Genomic DNA, 16,583 nt, shown 5'->3' with positions numbered 1-16,583 from the left:
TCCCCCCCCCCAACATGTTTAAGCCCTCTCAACATTTCCAATAACTTTACGGGCGCGTGTGGTGGTAGCAAATACAAATCTAAATTCACATTCTCAAAGCAATGGATGGAAATATAACCGACAATGTTGGACTATTCTAATGTTTAGTCGAATCATTCAAATCACCAAAAAAATGATGAATGGTAAAAATGAAATCACCAAGAATTAAATTTAAGTTGTTCAGTGCCACCGAATGATTGTTATTTTTTTAAACTACATTTAATTAAATGCTTTTTTCTGTATGTCTTTTAGCAGAGCGATTGCCATTCCTCCAGAATTCAAAGTTGACCGTTCTGCAATGTCACAAGTCGGTCTGGATACAATATCGCCACCATTCTACAACAAGGATAACACTTTCCCAAAGAAGGTGAGAGCACAGCTTTTGGAATCAAGCAGTTTCTATTGAAAAAAAAACATCCTAGTCATTTGTTTTTTTGCGTCGGTATTGAATATAGGTAACATTCATCATCCCCCCACCTCCACATTTCGGAGCCGGATCCCTGGGCCAAAATTTTTACAAGTATCTCTATAGTAAATAGGCCTACGTATATACAGGGTGTTCTATTGATGGACCGACAAACTCAGGGTTGTTAGTAGGCATCAAGAGGAACGAAAATGGCAATGGAACATGATGTCGCAAACCACGTTGAGAGAGTGAAAATCGTGGAAAAACGCATGCAGGTTTCGACGTCACGCTGGAACGACAAAAAAGTAAAATAATAACCACAAAAAGATTTATTTTATTAATTATTACAAGAGTTGATGGAAGTGGCGGCCGCTGATGTCATTGCACAGTCTACAACGACGTAAAAACGATTCCCGACGTGCGTGCGACCGAAGATACCAGGTATGCTTTTGATGTTTGCCGAGTGACGACAATCCGCGCTATGGGATCCTCTAGTGGGTCCGCAGTGCGTGATCTTATCCCAGCGCATGCGTTTCGCGACGCTGCTTACGTCCGATATGGTGAGCGAACCCGAGAACGTATTCAGCGATCAACTGACATCCACCTTTCGTCTCTTCTGGACTCGGAGCCTGCATGCGTTTTTCGCGAGTTTCACCCTCTCAACGTGATTTGCGACACCATGCCCTATTGCAATTTTTGTTCCTCTTGATGCCTACCAACAACCCTCGGTCGGTCCATTAACAGAACACCCTGTATAGTGTTCAAAAAATGAAATCGGATTTAACGCGGATTTCCCGGCTGAAGGTCTGTCACCCTCTCATGTGGAGGCCATGACATGCATTTCGGCGCATACTAAATGATGGTAAAAGTTGTGTTGGTTAATCTCTCAGCAGAATCTAAAACCTTCCCCTAGAAAATCCATAAGAAAAATTTTATACAAACTTCAATATAAACACATTTTTTGAACGTTCCAGGTTCATTCGATGGTCAAAGACAATTTCGCTTGTTCCTGTTCCTGTCTAACAGACCGCCTCAAAAAAGTGATCCCAGTCTTCAGGTGGTTACCCGATTATAGCATCAAAAATGATTTGACAATAGACATCATCACCGGATTCACGCTGTTGATTCTTCATGTTCCTCAAGGTAAGTTTGTCTCTGGATGGTAATAGACGTGAGATATTCTTTCAATCGTCTCTGGACAGTAATAGGCAAGGCCCTCTCTCGGGCGTCTCTGGATAGTAATGGACATAAGACTCTTATTTTTCTCAATTGTCTTGAGATGGTAACAGGCACGAGATGCACTCTCAATCAAGAGACTGTCAGGCTCTGTCACACTAGGTGATGTAAGCACATTGTCCCAGTGTAACTCTGGTGCCTCAGGCAGGGCTGGATCTTGAATCCCGCGAACTACGTGACCGCAGAAGGCACCAACTGAAAGGGGGACCGATTTTTTAAGGCACCAACTAATGGTAAGGGGTGATTTTTTTTTTTTTTTTTTTTTTTTTTTTTAATCACCCGAATGTTATTCGTTTACATTTGAAAAATGTCCAGAGTGGCCCTGCTCAGGGTAAACCCAGAATATATATAGATCTATGAAAATAACAATGACCCATCACCTGAAGCTCAAAAATATTTATATACATGGACTGTTCATGCACAGTATAGGCGTAAACTTGTATCAGGCCCATGGGCAGAGGTGGATTTAACGGCGGGTGCACTGACGCGTGCCCAGAGCCTCGACTTCTAAAGGATCCGACAAACTCAAACTTTACACTTTTTTCTAATTGAAGAAGCCCAATATTTTCTTTTGCGTTCGGGGCCCTGACCGACTTTAATCTGCCACTGCCCATGGGCTCGAGCCTCCCCCCCTTCCAACATTTGCCACCATCCCCATAGCAACCTATGGAAATGTTAAATTTGAGCCTCCCTCCCCCACTTCCATAATCTAAGCCCTCCCAATATTTCTAATAACTTTTTGCCTATGATCACCAGCAAGCAAGAACTATTTATAAAAATCCCTGAATGGTAATAGACTGGAGGCTCTTTGAATCGTCTCCGGACAGTAGACAAGATCTTGTGTCCAGACACTGAAGCCATCCTCCACAGATATAAATGAAACACCGAAAATTGAAATTTCCATTCGACCACACATACCTCAGAATCATTATTCTACCTTGATGCTAACCATAAATCTCTCTGTGCAGTCTTGTATTCTATATATATATAATCCTGGATCTTCTTTCCTTAAGGCATGGCCTACGCACAACTCGCATCAGTCCCACCTATATATGGTTTATACACTTCATTTTATCCAGTTTTGATATATTTTCTGCTGGGAACATCTAAACACATATCTATAGGTAAGTCAAGCTATATTTTGATTGAAGAAAATTTTATTTTGCCAAAAACTGCAAATGCTACAAACTTTAAAGTGTGTAATTTTATTTTATGCTTTCCACATGGAAATATGAGATAACCAATATGTTCCTGGATAGGAATTAAGGCACACACTTACTTAATTGCTACAACTTAAGCATTTTTTTACTTATATTCAATCGCAACCTCAACATAGCTAACGCTTGATGATGAGGACAAAATTTGAATTTATATATGCATATAATTTCTGATTAAAACAGTTCTTATTCTATCGAAAATATTCACTACGAGATGAGGACAAATAACAATAATTAATACACCGACATATGTGTCGGCACTCATGGGTGTGTTATCCAAGGTGGAAAACATGTTCTGCTGTGGTGGTCACAGATTTTTGATAAATAGTTCTTATTCCATCACATTTATTTTTCTTCAGGTACATTCGCTGTATCAAGTTTACTAACAGGGACCACAGTTCTCTCGATCACACGTCAAGAGTACTTAGCGAATAAATTAGCTATGGATACAATAACATTACAAGTCAATGCGACATTGGCATCTGCATCCAATGCAACACTAGCATTTCCTGAAGTAATGTTGACTCATAATCATATCCAGATCGCCATGATGATTACATTCACTGTCGGAATATTACAGGTTGGTAGTTTATGCTCATTCATTGTACATATAGAATATTGTATTACAGCAGAACTAGTCTTACTGATTCACCATAACAAGCAATGTTCATGTGACAAAGTCATATAATTCATAGAAAGTATGAGTCTTGTTCAAACAAAGTCCATTTCAGAGAACTGGCAATTGGACAAAGAAAAGGCAAACTGCTTGCAAATAGAAACAGTAAATATTATTCCAAAGAATTCGTCAATGGTATAACTGCAAGCATTGTAGCTTGGACCCTTGATTTCCACATGATGATAGGGACATTCATTCAGTGTCCTATTATTTTAGCCACCCCAAAATAAAAACAACACGTAGTGAATGTCAAACTAAATATCTTTTACCTTAGTCATAAGGGCCCTAAATGTGTTTGTTTTGCCCAGGATTTCATTTCGTTTCAAGTCCATGTTGGGCCCTGGGTGTAATGATGAACTCTTGTCAACAAAAAAAAAAAAAGCTTTGCTCATATGGAATACTTCATGGCCTTGGCAGATTGAAATGCTTCAACTTCAGAACACAAGCAAGGTTTCCCCCAAATTAGTAAACACCATGTTTTATTCAATGTCAATACTCCATAACTTTAATTGCGTTAACAATGTCTGCAATCAAACTACTGATACCAATCTTTTGCTTTGGCTGGGATGAGATAAATCCATTGTTCTCTCACAGCCATGGCTGCTGTGTGGTCATGGTGACAGACTTGCATCACGCGATGACCCAGATCCAAACTCCACCGCGACACAGTAGTGATCAGTTGAAGTTGGTTTTCTGTGGTTTCAAACTCTGAGCAGTGAATGCAAGCCAATCCCCATTAAAAATGCAAGTCAAGCCCCGTTAAAAAGTCTCACCACAGAGTGATATACCTCTACAATGATACAAATATTCAATCATTGCACTTCAGTCATCGTTTGAAAAATAGATATGGCAGCACTAAAATTCACTCACAACACTAGATATGCACCAGCACCCAAACTGTTAGGTACACACGCACATTTCTGGCACAACTCATTTCAGAAGTAAATTGAATGTAAGGATAGATCAAAGTCATGCTCATTTTGAAAAAAAATGAAAAGTCTTTGACAAACACTTCTCTTTATAGATAGTGATTATCGTCTGGTGAACCTCTATCGGCATGCATCAACCTTTAAAACCTGTACAATCACTCTTTGATCCTTCAATGAATGGTTTGGAACCACCCAAATCATCTTCAACATACTATCACACATCTATAAATAGAGTCGACAAAAAAAATTCAGACGCAATGCAAGTTGAATACGTACAGCTTCTTTTACGCATGCATGTTTCATCATCCTGTTTCAAAAAGGTTCATTTAAACACACTGAATATTTAAATTTTGACATATAGTTTCCATTTATATGTTTACACATTTGGTGAAGTGATTTTGTTGTCTTTCTATAAATGAAATCAACATTTTGCTTTAGACTACAATGGGTCTGCTGCGGCTGGGATACCTAACTTCTTTCATGTCAGATGAGATGGTGAGTGCATTCATCAGCGGGACAGTCATCCACGTGTTCACTAGTCAACTGAAGCCTCTCACTGGAGCAACATTTGAAGTCCATTCTGGGGTTTTCAACATCATTCTTGTAAGTGTGCAAGTCATTATGAAATTGGTAGTACTTGGATAATGAAGCGCTAGTGTTGCACTAGTTTAAAGGGGGGGGGGGGGATGAGAATATCCACAATACTTTGAAGCACTTGAAACAAGTTTCAAAGTGTTATTTATGAAAGCATTAATTAAATGTTGGGGGATCTGAAAGAAAATTTTTAAACTTTTCACAAAACTGACAATTGCCATTTTCTTCTATTGCAGACGTGGATAGAGATGTTCAGACACATTGATACCATCAACAGTATTGTAATTTTAATATCGCTGTGCAGCTTGACGTTTTTGATAATCGTGAAGGAAGTTGTGAATGTATTCCTATCGAAGTACACAAAAATCCCCATCCCTGCCGAGCTGATACTGGTAAGAATTTGCAATTAAACCTCAAGTAAAAACAAATAGCGTCATTTGCTGATGCGATGAATTCTCAGCTCAACTTATTGGGAAAACGTATTTAAAATGTGTAATTTCAACTTTCTGATTGGTATGTTTTTTTTTAATGTAGGTGATTATAGGGACGGTAGTTTCATCTCTCAAAAATTTACATGATACATGTGAAGTTTCGATTGTTGGTCCAACACCTACCGGGTAAGTGTGAGGAAACAGTATGTACCCTATCATAACAAAAAAATTCATTCCTATACAGGATGTGTAGGAATATATACTCATGTGCATGGGGAAATTCTTTGACCCGAAATGGCCACATTTACAGCACTAGAGCGCTACGCTACACAACTTAGGACTGTGGTAATTTTATTATGTTATTCATCAAAATGTAACGAACAGCAGCACTCCCTTCATTTTAAAAAATGAAATCTCTCCACAGAGAAAAATCAATCCCCTACAACATTTAAAATTATCTCCAAATTAGTTTGCTTCTGAATTCGAAAGACAGTACTTCTTAAACACATAACAACAGGGCCGGATTAACCATTAAGCAAAATAAGCACTTGCTTAGGGCATGAGTACTAAAAGGAACACCACAAAAAGATATCCAATGGTATTTTTTTTAATGTACAATTTTTTTTCAATATCGATCATCCGATAGAAGATCCTAAAATTTTAAGAACACTTGATTGTATAGTTGAAGATCATTATCACACAAAGATGGCACAAAAGATGAGAAAACTAATAATATTGCAAACTAGATTTCACATTATTGCTGAGTTTTTTTCATTCGATTTTCACAATTTTCATAAAGTACGCCCAGGGCTGTCTTAACATTATCATACGCCCACATACAAAGCGATTTCTCTGAGAGAGGCACTAGTACCTTGCTAAAAATTCCTACCTACCTATTTGCATATTTACTCTTGAAAATCGGAACTAGATCTAATTGTCACTTGACATCCCAGTGCCAGAAGTGCCCAGATAGGCCCATGCAGTAGACCAAGTTCTACAGAATAAGAACATGATTTTTGTCGGTTATTAGTGGATCAACTGTGTAGTCTGATCTATAGAAGTAAAAGAAATGCTACCTGGTGTAAATTACAAACTTGAGAATGTATCTAAAGGAAAAAATACCCAATGTAACGGTGATTCGTCAGAAATAAAATACCTACTGGCAGGGCCGCGATTGGGTACTTGGTTAGCCAGGGCAACCACTCGTTTAGGCACCCCCTCGTAATGCTAAAGGATAGGTTGAATGGTGAAATTTGCGCCCCCTTTTGTGATGCGCCCGGGGCACCAGATCCGCCTGCTTCTTCCCCCCCCCCCCCCCCCACCGCTACTTACGGCCCTGCCTATTGGTAATATTATGGCCATTCTAAGATTCAATGGTTTCTCCTTGGAATGTTATTACAGCCTCTATCTCATCAACCATTCGTCGTAGTGGTATGGTTCTTATTTTAAAAATTTTCAAAATGTGATCAGAAATCACCCGTACGAGTTTTGATGATGAAAATACAGTGTACACAAAATAAAAAATTTAAATTTTTATACGACCCCCGTCCTCTAATTTCCAATTAGACAGAGTTGTTGCTCTTTCTCTTCTGAGCCCAACAAACAAATTACATGTTTTTAACTGCATTATTCCCTGAGGTATTTAAATTCAAAAATCGGAGACAGGTCCGGGCTTAGGAGAATTTCGCGGCCCAATGCAAAAAAAAAAATTTTGCGGCCCCTTTAAAAAAAATTTTATGTAGTTTCTCCCCGACTAACAAACTTTTCGAGTTACGAACGTAAATCTTGAAGAGGAAATTTTTTTCACGAATAACGCATTCTATTACTCATTTCTTTCATTTCAGGAACGCGTTGATGGTCTGGATCGTAATCAAATACGATCCATTGAGATGGAATGACATTTAAATCAATTTTACAAAATTCGTAAATTATTAATAATAATTAGCGTGGGGTCCACGTGCTGACGCTTCATCGTGGCTCGAACCTTCATTGAACAGACATAAATGTTTGTCGTACTTTTAAATTATCTCTTTATCAAATACAATACAATACAATACAATTACAACGCCACAACAGGCAAATTGCCCAACGAGGTGGCTGACTTAAGAACATCATGGATCCCCGAGCCCCTACCTACTACTGCTACACCACACATGCACCCCCCCCCCCAACGAATCGGTACATGCGGGAATGTGCGTGTACGTGTAGTGCAACCTGACGTAAAGTTTGTTCCTGTGTAATGCTTGTTATGTGTACTGCTGTCATCTGTCCCCAGTTTTACTAACTATGAGTGAAGTGTTATGGTTGAATGATTTACCGTTGTAGGACTGTTGCTCTCTGTGGCGAGACTTTTTAACGGGGAGATCGGCTCGCATTCGCGCCTTGAAGTTGGGAACCACAGAAAACCAACTTCAGCCGACCACCACTGTGGGGTTCGAACCCGGATCCTCGCATCACGAGTCCGGCAATATAACCACTCGACCACCACAGCGGCCTGTGGTGGTCGTGGAAATATACGTTGCAATTCGATAACTTTGATCATTTTTCGAATTTTTTATTGCTGTTTTTGTTTAATTCATTTAAATTGATAGAAGTAAAGGAATCAAATACTGGAATTTCATGAACCCCCCCCCCCCCACAAGGGTGTTGCTGACAGGCAGGATCGTCTTAATAGTATTACGGGCCCCTGAGCCAAGAGAATTTTTGGAGGCCCTACCTGAAAAATTCAACTACGTCTCGTTTTTCTGAGGCACCTCTTATCTTGAAGCCCTTCGGTCACGGCCCGGGGGGGGGGGCATGCGTTAAGACGACACTGCCTAAAGTTCGCACCAGGCGTCCTCCTTTTTTCAGTTTTGAATCTCGTAACCCTATCTGAAGACCACAAAATCCGTATTTTTACTTATTTGTTCGATCATCCATATTGTCCGAATTTTTTTGTGGAAAAAATTATTATTTTTTCTACATAAAAAAATCGATTGTTGCAAATGTACGAATTTTTGTCCCATAAAAAAAATAACAAAGAACTCTCCCTTTTTTACATCATCGTATGAGTTGCATGAAATTTCGAGATTAGATGGCAGCACCCAAGGCCGCAACTAGGGGGGGGGGAAGAGCAGGCTTGTCTCGTGCCCCGGATGCTAGACCAGAGGGGGCGCAAATTTTATTCTCAAACCTCTCCTTCAACATTGCAAGGGAGCGCCAAAATGAGCACTTACCCCGGGTGACCAAGCATTTAGTTGCGGCCTTGGCTGCACGAACAGCTGTTCATATATAACTCAAGCAAACTATGTACATAAATCAAGCCTCCATCGAGCCTATATTACTGGGGAGAGTATGACGTCAGCGGTCTCCGCCTCGGTAGTACTAAGACAATGCCTCCTAGATCTAGATACTAAGCTATCTAGGAGGTATTGGCTGCGAACGGTGTTCCCCAACATCTTTCGTCGGAAGATCACGTGACTCGGTGAAAACACACAATCCCCCGTTATTTTCATCATTTTATATGGCATCCACAGAAATTTAAACAATAAATGAAAGAAATAAATTCAGCATCGATGAGATAATTCCAGAATTAATGACAGAAAATATTCTAGAATTAATGTAAGAATTTCAGCATTGATAAAAGTGGTAATTCCAAAATTAATGAAAGATAATTCCAGAGGAGGAAATAGATAATTCCAAAATTAATGAAAAATAGATAATTTCAGAATTAATGAAAAATAGATAATTTCAGAATTAATGAAAAATAGATAATTTCAGAATTAATGAAAAATAGATAATTTCAGAATTAATGAAAAATAGATAATTCCAGAATTAATGAGAGACAATTCCAGAATTAATGAGATATAATTTCAGAATCAATAAAAGAAATAATTTCAGCATTAATGAAAGAACCAAATCCAGAATTGATGAAAGCAATTACTCCAGAAGTAATGAAAGAAATAATAATTAATAAAGGAAATAATTCCAGAATTAATGAGACAATTCCAGAATTAATGAGAGACAATTCCAGAATTAATGAGACAATTCCAGAATTAATGAGAGACAATTCCAGAATTAATGAGAGACAATTCCAGAATTAATGAGAGACAATTCCAGAATTAATGAGAGACAATTCCAGAATTAATGAGAGACAATTCCAGAATTAATGAGAGACAATTCCAGAATTAATGAGATATAATTTCAGAATCAATAAAAGAAATAATTTCAGCATTAATGAAAGAACCAAATCCAGAATTGATGAAAGCAATTACTCCAGAAGTAATGAAAGAAATAATAATTAATAAAGGAAATAATTCCGGAATTAATGAAAGAAGATGCAAGAAATAATGAAGGAAAATTCTAGAATTAATGGGGGGAAATTATTAATGAAGGAAAATTCAAGAAGTGATGAAAGAAATTATTCTCCACATTAATAAAAGAAATGATTCCAGTATTAATGAAATAAATAATTTAATCTTTTTTCACCTTTAGAAGAGTTCTCCATCTTTTTTTTAATCTTTAAAACCCAATATTTAGAGACTGAACTGTACATTTCTATGGGCAAATTGCCAAGCGGGGGACTTTGTTTCCACTGAGTCACGTGGTTTCCTCGCATTTGATGTCGCTGCCGTCGCGGCGGCTGGATGATCCCTCCAGTAATTATATAAGCTCGATGCAAGCCTCAGACTCTGTCGTCTGCTTCTTTCCAGGTTACTTGTTTTGGACGTCTCCTTGTGTCCTGAGAAAATGACTGAACTGGTAGTTCGAACTTCCAGTTCTGTTTGTGAGCTTAGCTTCTAGGGAACCGACTTCTTGTGTGTCGTCTGCTCATTAAGGGGTTCTTTGTTTTGGACGTCTCCTTATGCTCAAATAAAATAACCGAACTTTCAGTTTAAATTTCCAGTTCAGTTTATGAGCTTTGTTTATAAGGACCTGAGCGGAATAAAGGATATAGTTTTTTACATTAAACTTCTTCACCACATGAGTCACTTTTAAATTTGAGGTTAGATGGCAGCACATTACTATGATAAAGTGGAGTGTGGGAAAATTGACTTTTTACGATCTCACCTGTCGTCTGCTTGTGTGGAGGTCCTTTGTTTTGGATGTCTCCTTGGGTCTTGAAAAAATTACTGAACTGAAAGTTTGATCTTTCAGGTCAGTTTATAAAAGTGATTCCCAACGTGGGCGTTAACGCCCCTTGGGGGGCGGTAGAAGCTACAAGTATAGCATAGGATTCTATGGGTTAGATTGCGTTGAGGGACGCTGGGAGAAAAAAATTTTGAAGGAGGCGATGAGACAAAAAAGGTTGGGAAACTATGGTTTATAAGCTTTGTTTATATAAGCAGCAAAGCTGAATGAAGAATTAAGTTTTTTATACCTGAGCTTCGTCAATCGTCATCAAGACACTTCTGATTCTGATTTTGAAAGTAGAGAGCAGCACCAACAATATTTTTAAAAATGAATGAAGTATTCTAGTAGAGTATTAAATTAATTGTAATTCCCTTAAAATTGTTAGTGCCATTGTGAATTCGCTGCAAATGCTACAAGGAAAAAAAATTGCTATTTGTGGACGGCGTAACGTTTCGAGTCACCCGGTATATACGGGACTCATTACTTCCTAGATACAATATCTATAGGACGTACTGGCCTAGTCGGGAAGACTGGATGCATTTATCGCACCCACGTCCTGCAGCAGGGGTCGCTAGGCTGGGATCTTTGTTGGGGCCTTAGAGGCCAGATTTTTCACTGGTCCCTCGATAAGGAATTTATTGTATGAAAAAACAAAAATTATATAAGAACTTAGGCTGAAGCCTTTCAGCCCCCCCCCCCCCCCCCCACAGAAGCCGTGCGACCACATGTGGACCTCTCTAGGAAAGGGTGCCAAATCCGAGTTGGAAGGTAAAAAACATTTTTGGCTGAGAAACGTCATCAGGGCAGTGCCGTCTTAACGCATAGGCCTACCCGGGCACCTCAAGAGAAGAGGGGCCTCAGAAAAATGAGTAGTTGAATTTTTCGAGAATTTACGAGGTAGGGCCTCAGAAAAATCACTTGGCCCGTAAGCCCATGATACTCTTAAGACGGCTCTGCCTCGGGGGTACCAAAAACAGATCCCGAACGAGCAGAGATTCCTTTCTATTTTCTGACCCTACCCATTTGTACATCAAGGCCACCTTAAGACCATCGTAGACCCGGGGCCACAACTAGAGGTTTGGTCACGCATTTGGCATCTGCTGTGTCAAGCATTTTTGGCACCCACTTGTAATGTTGAAGTAGAGAGTTGGAAATAATTCAGAAAAGAAACCATAATCAGTGTTCTTAACTAGGTACGGTTCTTTGGCTGTGCGACTTGCACGGCTGTATACCATACCTGGTGCCCCCATACCAGGTCCATGTGTCGGGAGAATGCGAATTATGTAAGTTTGTTGGATCGTCCCGTATTTTACGGGACAGGAAAATTATCCAATATTATTCGGTTTTTACCCATCGCCCCCACTTCTGGATCCTTTCCTGACAGGGGCGTAGCCAGAAATTTCGTTCGGGGGAGGGGGACCAAAGTAATAGAACAATAGATTTTGGCCATCTTTTTCCGGTCATTTTCTCACATTTTGGGGGGAACCAGACCCTCAATTCTCCCCCCCCCCACTACGTCCTTGGTTCCTGAGCAAAGGCAGACATCTTCAGCTGCGAATGGAGCAGAGGCAGAAATACTCAGCTGGGAAAGAAGCTGAGACAGACATCTTAAACTGCGAAATGAGTGGAGGCAGAAATATTCAGCTCCGAATGAAGCGGAGGTACATGCATCTTCAGCTGCGAATAAAGCTGAGGCAGAGATCTTCAGCTGCGAATAAAGCTGAGGCAGAGATCTTCAGCGGCGAATAGAGCCTAGGCAGAGATCTTCAGCTGCGAATGGAACGAAGGCAGGTATCTCAGCTGCTAATGAAGTCGAGACATATCTTCAGCTGCAAAAAAAGCCATGGCAGACATCTTCAGCTTCGAATAGAGTGAAGGCAGGCGGATCCAGGGCGATGTCTCGGAGAAACTACTTCCTGTGTAGGTGCATTGGATCATCCGTATTTCACGGGGCAGACAAATTTTTCCCATATTTATTCGGCTCTTGGGAAGGGTGATTACTCCCCGTCAGGAGCACCACTTGAAAAAGTGCAAAATTCGAGTTGGAAAAGTGAGAAGCTTTGTCCAGGAAAAAAAAACGTTGGCGGGGGACACCAAAAATAGGTTCCGCTCAAGTCACCCCTGTTCTTAACACATGTTGGTGCATCAGACCCCCCTTGCCCCCCCCCCCCCTTCCAGAAGCAGGGCCGCTGGGTCGGATTTTTTTTGCCGATGTTCATTACTCTAATGAATCTATAAAAACCATGGATCCCATATCCTACAGCATGGCTCCTAGGGTGGGATCTCTGGTACGCCTCCACGCCAAACTTTTCATTCCCCCTTCCTGTAGTAAGTTTATAATGTGGGAGAAAACACACAAAAAATGATAATTATCATCCTGTGTCTACTCCCCCTTGCTGCCCTCTGGAGCAGCGTGTCTTGTGACCCGGGCGTCGGATCAGAGAGGGTGGGCACCAAAATGCGTCCTTGCCCCGGCTGACTAAGCATCTAGTTGTAGTCGTTGCATTCCTAGGCACCGGAACAGAGAGGGCACCAAACATTACAAAGGGCGCCAAAATGTGATCTTGCCCAGCTGACCAAGCATCGAACCTGTTACGACCCTGCTTGTGGGAAGGAGCCTATGGGGGGGGGGTCCACCCAGGGACGTAGGGTGCCTTCTCGGGGTCCAGAGGCAGACTTTCTTGGGGCCTCTTGAAAAGATTTATCATACAAAATAAGTGTGTTTTTTTTGTAAGGCCCCCCCCCCTTATTTGCTCGAGGCAGGACTCTGGTTGCCCCGGCCCTTTTACGGGCCAGGGTCCACCCGGGGGGGGGGCTCAGAATAATAGGATTTGGTGAACTTTTTCGGAATTATTAAGTTTAAAAACATGCATTTTGGCAATTCAAAAAGAAGGTAAAATTGACATGCATGTCTCTATCTTGCATAATTTTAAAAATTAATCTTTTAATAAATTTTTCATAAGAATTTTTAATCAAGAAAAGTATAGAGAAATCAAGTTGAATTTGGGGATGGAAAAACCAATAAAATTTAACATTGTAATTTCAAAGCTAGAATCAAAACACTGAAAGGAAAATTCAAGATGTGTTGAGTTAAGAAGCAAATAATATGTGTTAACAAGCAAATGATGTGGGGGAAAACCTCTTTTTGATTGAGGGTCCATTTCCTCGATTAAAATATGTAAAAATATATGATGGCCCATCTCTACTAAGTATAGACACAAATGGGGTAAGTAGCATTAGCTTTAAAGATGTTATCAAAGACTTTGAGCTAGAAAAAGTAAGAGAAAGCTTTCCGATAAATAAAGAGTGCTGAGAAATATCCAGATCATATATTCAACCTTATACACGGTCACGGATCCACAGCGATGAGTCAGGAGGGGTGGCTAATTGTGTAAGATTGTAGGATTGCCCCGTATTTTACGGGACAGGAAAAATTTTACCATATTTATTCAGATTTTGGGAGGGGTGATTACTCCCCACCCTACTTCTGGATCCACTGCTGGTCTTAAATTAGTTATTCCTGAAATACAAAGTTTCATTCAATGTTGTTTTTTTTCCATTGATAGATTCAACATTGTTTTAAATATACGTATAAAGGGTGGGGGGGGGGCACCAAAATTACACTGATGTCCATAAATTGAGGATAATGCCAGCTCCTGCAAATAAAGGTTCAGAAACAAAACAAACGTTACTTATTCATAAAGCCCATTTATTAAACAAAAGATAAAGACCAAAAACGATGGTGTATGTATGATACCATTCATAAAAACTACGATTTTTGCTCCCTGGAGCAATTGTAAAAAATATCTCCTTTACAAAAACTTACTATTACATGGTTGGTATGATGGTTAATACATTGTATGTCTCCCATGCGATGAAATACAGTCCGTACAACGCCTAGGCATGCTGAGTATCAAATTATCGATCTGATCTTGGGGAAGATCACTCCACTCAGCAAGCAATGCTCTCCGAAGTTCCGGTACACATGTAGGAGGTGGTTGACGGGCTGCAACTCGTCGGCCAAGCATGTCCCACACATGCTCTATCGGATTCAAGTCAGGTGAGAATGCTGGCCATTCCATACGGGCGATATCCTCAGATTCAAGGCATTCGTTTACGATGTTTGCTCGGTGAGGACGGGCGTTGTCATCCATAAACACAAATTCTGCGCCCATGGCACCCCTAAACAAAGGTACATGTTGTTCCAGAATGATATCCCGATAAATTTGGGCTTTCATGGTTCCGGTTTGAACATGCAGATCTGTTCTGGAACCCAGTATAATTCCACCCCAAACGAGCAATGCTGCACCACCGTAACGGTGTCGTTCAATGATGTTGTCTTGGTGGTAACTGGTACCTGGAGTTCTCCATATGAAAGTCCGACGTGAATCAGACTGCAAGCTAAACCTGGACTCGTCGGAAAACATCACACAAGCCCACTGTGACGATGTCCACATTGCATGTTCTCTACTCCAGGCGAATCGCTGCCGACAGTGAGTTGCCGTGAGCGGAACACATCTGACAGGCCTGCGATCATATAGACCAATATCTCCCAAACGTCTGTACACGGTTTTCCTTGAAACTGTGGTACCCGTGGCTGCAGATAGCTGACGAGACAGGTCGGATGCTGTGCTCCGTCTGCTTCTTTTGGCAGTTACTGCCGAATACCGGTCTTCATTCGGCGTTGTAACTCGGGGGCGACCTGTACTGTAACGTCTACTGACATTTCTGTTATCTTGGAATCGTTGCCAAAGACTAGAGATGACACTTTGGGCAATTCCAAGTTCCTCTGATACTTCCATCTGAGTACGACCACATTCCAGGCGGCCGATAATTCTACCACGTAAAAAATCATCCACATGCGTCCTCTGTGTCATAACTATTCGCTTATGGCACTCAGCGCCTTACAGAACTCTTGTGAACAATTTCACTTCTTTGCCACCATTCCTCATATACCCCCCCCCCCTTACACTCTCGTCATTGTGACGTACTATTGGCATCATCTGGTGGCTTCCTGAAATTTGCATATCATTCTTGCAGATGTGTGTGATAATTCTACAGGTGAAATTTTTACTTTAGATTTCGATTTCTGTGTGATTCTGAATTATCTTTAATTTATGGACATGAGTGTATTTAAGTGCTTAGGGCCTTCAAACATCTTAATCCGGCCCTGCATAACAAGCATTTCTCAGAATCAAACTTCATGTTACGTATACAACACATTTATGTTCGAACTTCCTCAGAGGAATATTTACAAGATCCATGTGCGGTTTAGTAGCAATGGCCATAATAATAGGGGAGAATTTTGATATTGCCTCCAATAAAAAAAAAACGCCAAAACAGAAAAATTTGCACATCCCTCTCTTATTACTAAACAAAACTTTGACTTTAATATTTGAAGAAAAATTGCCAAGATATTCATAATTCTCAACTGCTAACATCTCAACGAACTTTTTTTTCAAATGTCACAAGGTAAATCTTTCTTTTGTTGAGATTGAGTGCACAAATTAGATAAATTGAGAAATTTTTTATATTGCCTTAATTATTTTACGTGCGATTGTTTGTTCTAGTAATCAACTTGCTATATTACATGAAAGTTGCTTAGCTGTAGCTCTCTCCCCGTTCGTGAGTTACTTTGGTCCAAAGGGGCTTTCCTAAGCACATTTGTATATTAATAGCATCGGTCCTAAAAGCAAATATTTCAATATTTCAGCCTCAAACCTCCAGAACTTCCTCCTTTTGAGCTGTTGCCAAAGATATTCCCATCCAGTATAGTTCTGGCGATAGTCTGTGCAACTACAACTTTGTCTATGGTCATCATATATGCAAAAAAACATGAATATGAGGTTGATACTAATCAGGTACTATTTTTTTTTTTCTTCAATGTTTTGAATTAACGATAAACTTGAATCATGACATTCTTTGCTTATTGTGTATTAAAAG

At 40.1% G+C, this 16,583-nt stretch overlaps 1 protein-coding gene across 2 annotated transcripts in view; it reads left to right on the top strand.

Moving 5' to 3' along the window:
- The window catches only part of LOC149083534 (prestin-like), a 57,041-nt gene that overhangs the window by 26,828 nt on the left and 13,630 nt on the right, over positions 1–16,583 (top strand). The window contains exons 2-9 of one of the 2 annotated variants that reach the window (XM_089234054.1): positions 292–406; positions 1,420–1,588; positions 2,695–2,805; positions 3,258–3,478; positions 4,942–5,106; positions 5,334–5,489; positions 5,632–5,714; positions 16,354–16,501. In XM_089234054.1, coding sequence (XP_089090180.1) covers positions 292–406; positions 1,420–1,588; positions 2,695–2,805; positions 3,258–3,478; positions 4,942–5,106; positions 5,334–5,489; positions 5,632–5,714; positions 16,354–16,501 — 1,168 coding nt within the window. The remainder of the gene's footprint in view (positions 1–291; positions 407–1,419; positions 1,589–2,694; positions 2,806–3,257; positions 3,479–4,941; positions 5,107–5,333; positions 5,490–5,631; positions 5,715–16,353; positions 16,502–16,583) is intronic. The other variant, XM_089234055.1, reaches the window with a different exon arrangement.

This window comes from Pholcus phalangioides, unplaced genomic scaffold, assembly GCF_987345545.1.
Source record: "Pholcus phalangioides strain wild (caught in Gottingen) unplaced genomic scaffold, Ppha-v1.0 ptg000008l_1, whole genome shotgun sequence".
Classification (NCBI taxonomy): domain Eukaryota; kingdom Metazoa; phylum Arthropoda; class Arachnida; order Araneae; family Pholcidae; genus Pholcus; species Pholcus phalangioides.
Note: the sequence above shows the minus strand (reverse complement) of the source record. Positions and strands in the feature narration are given on the sequence as shown.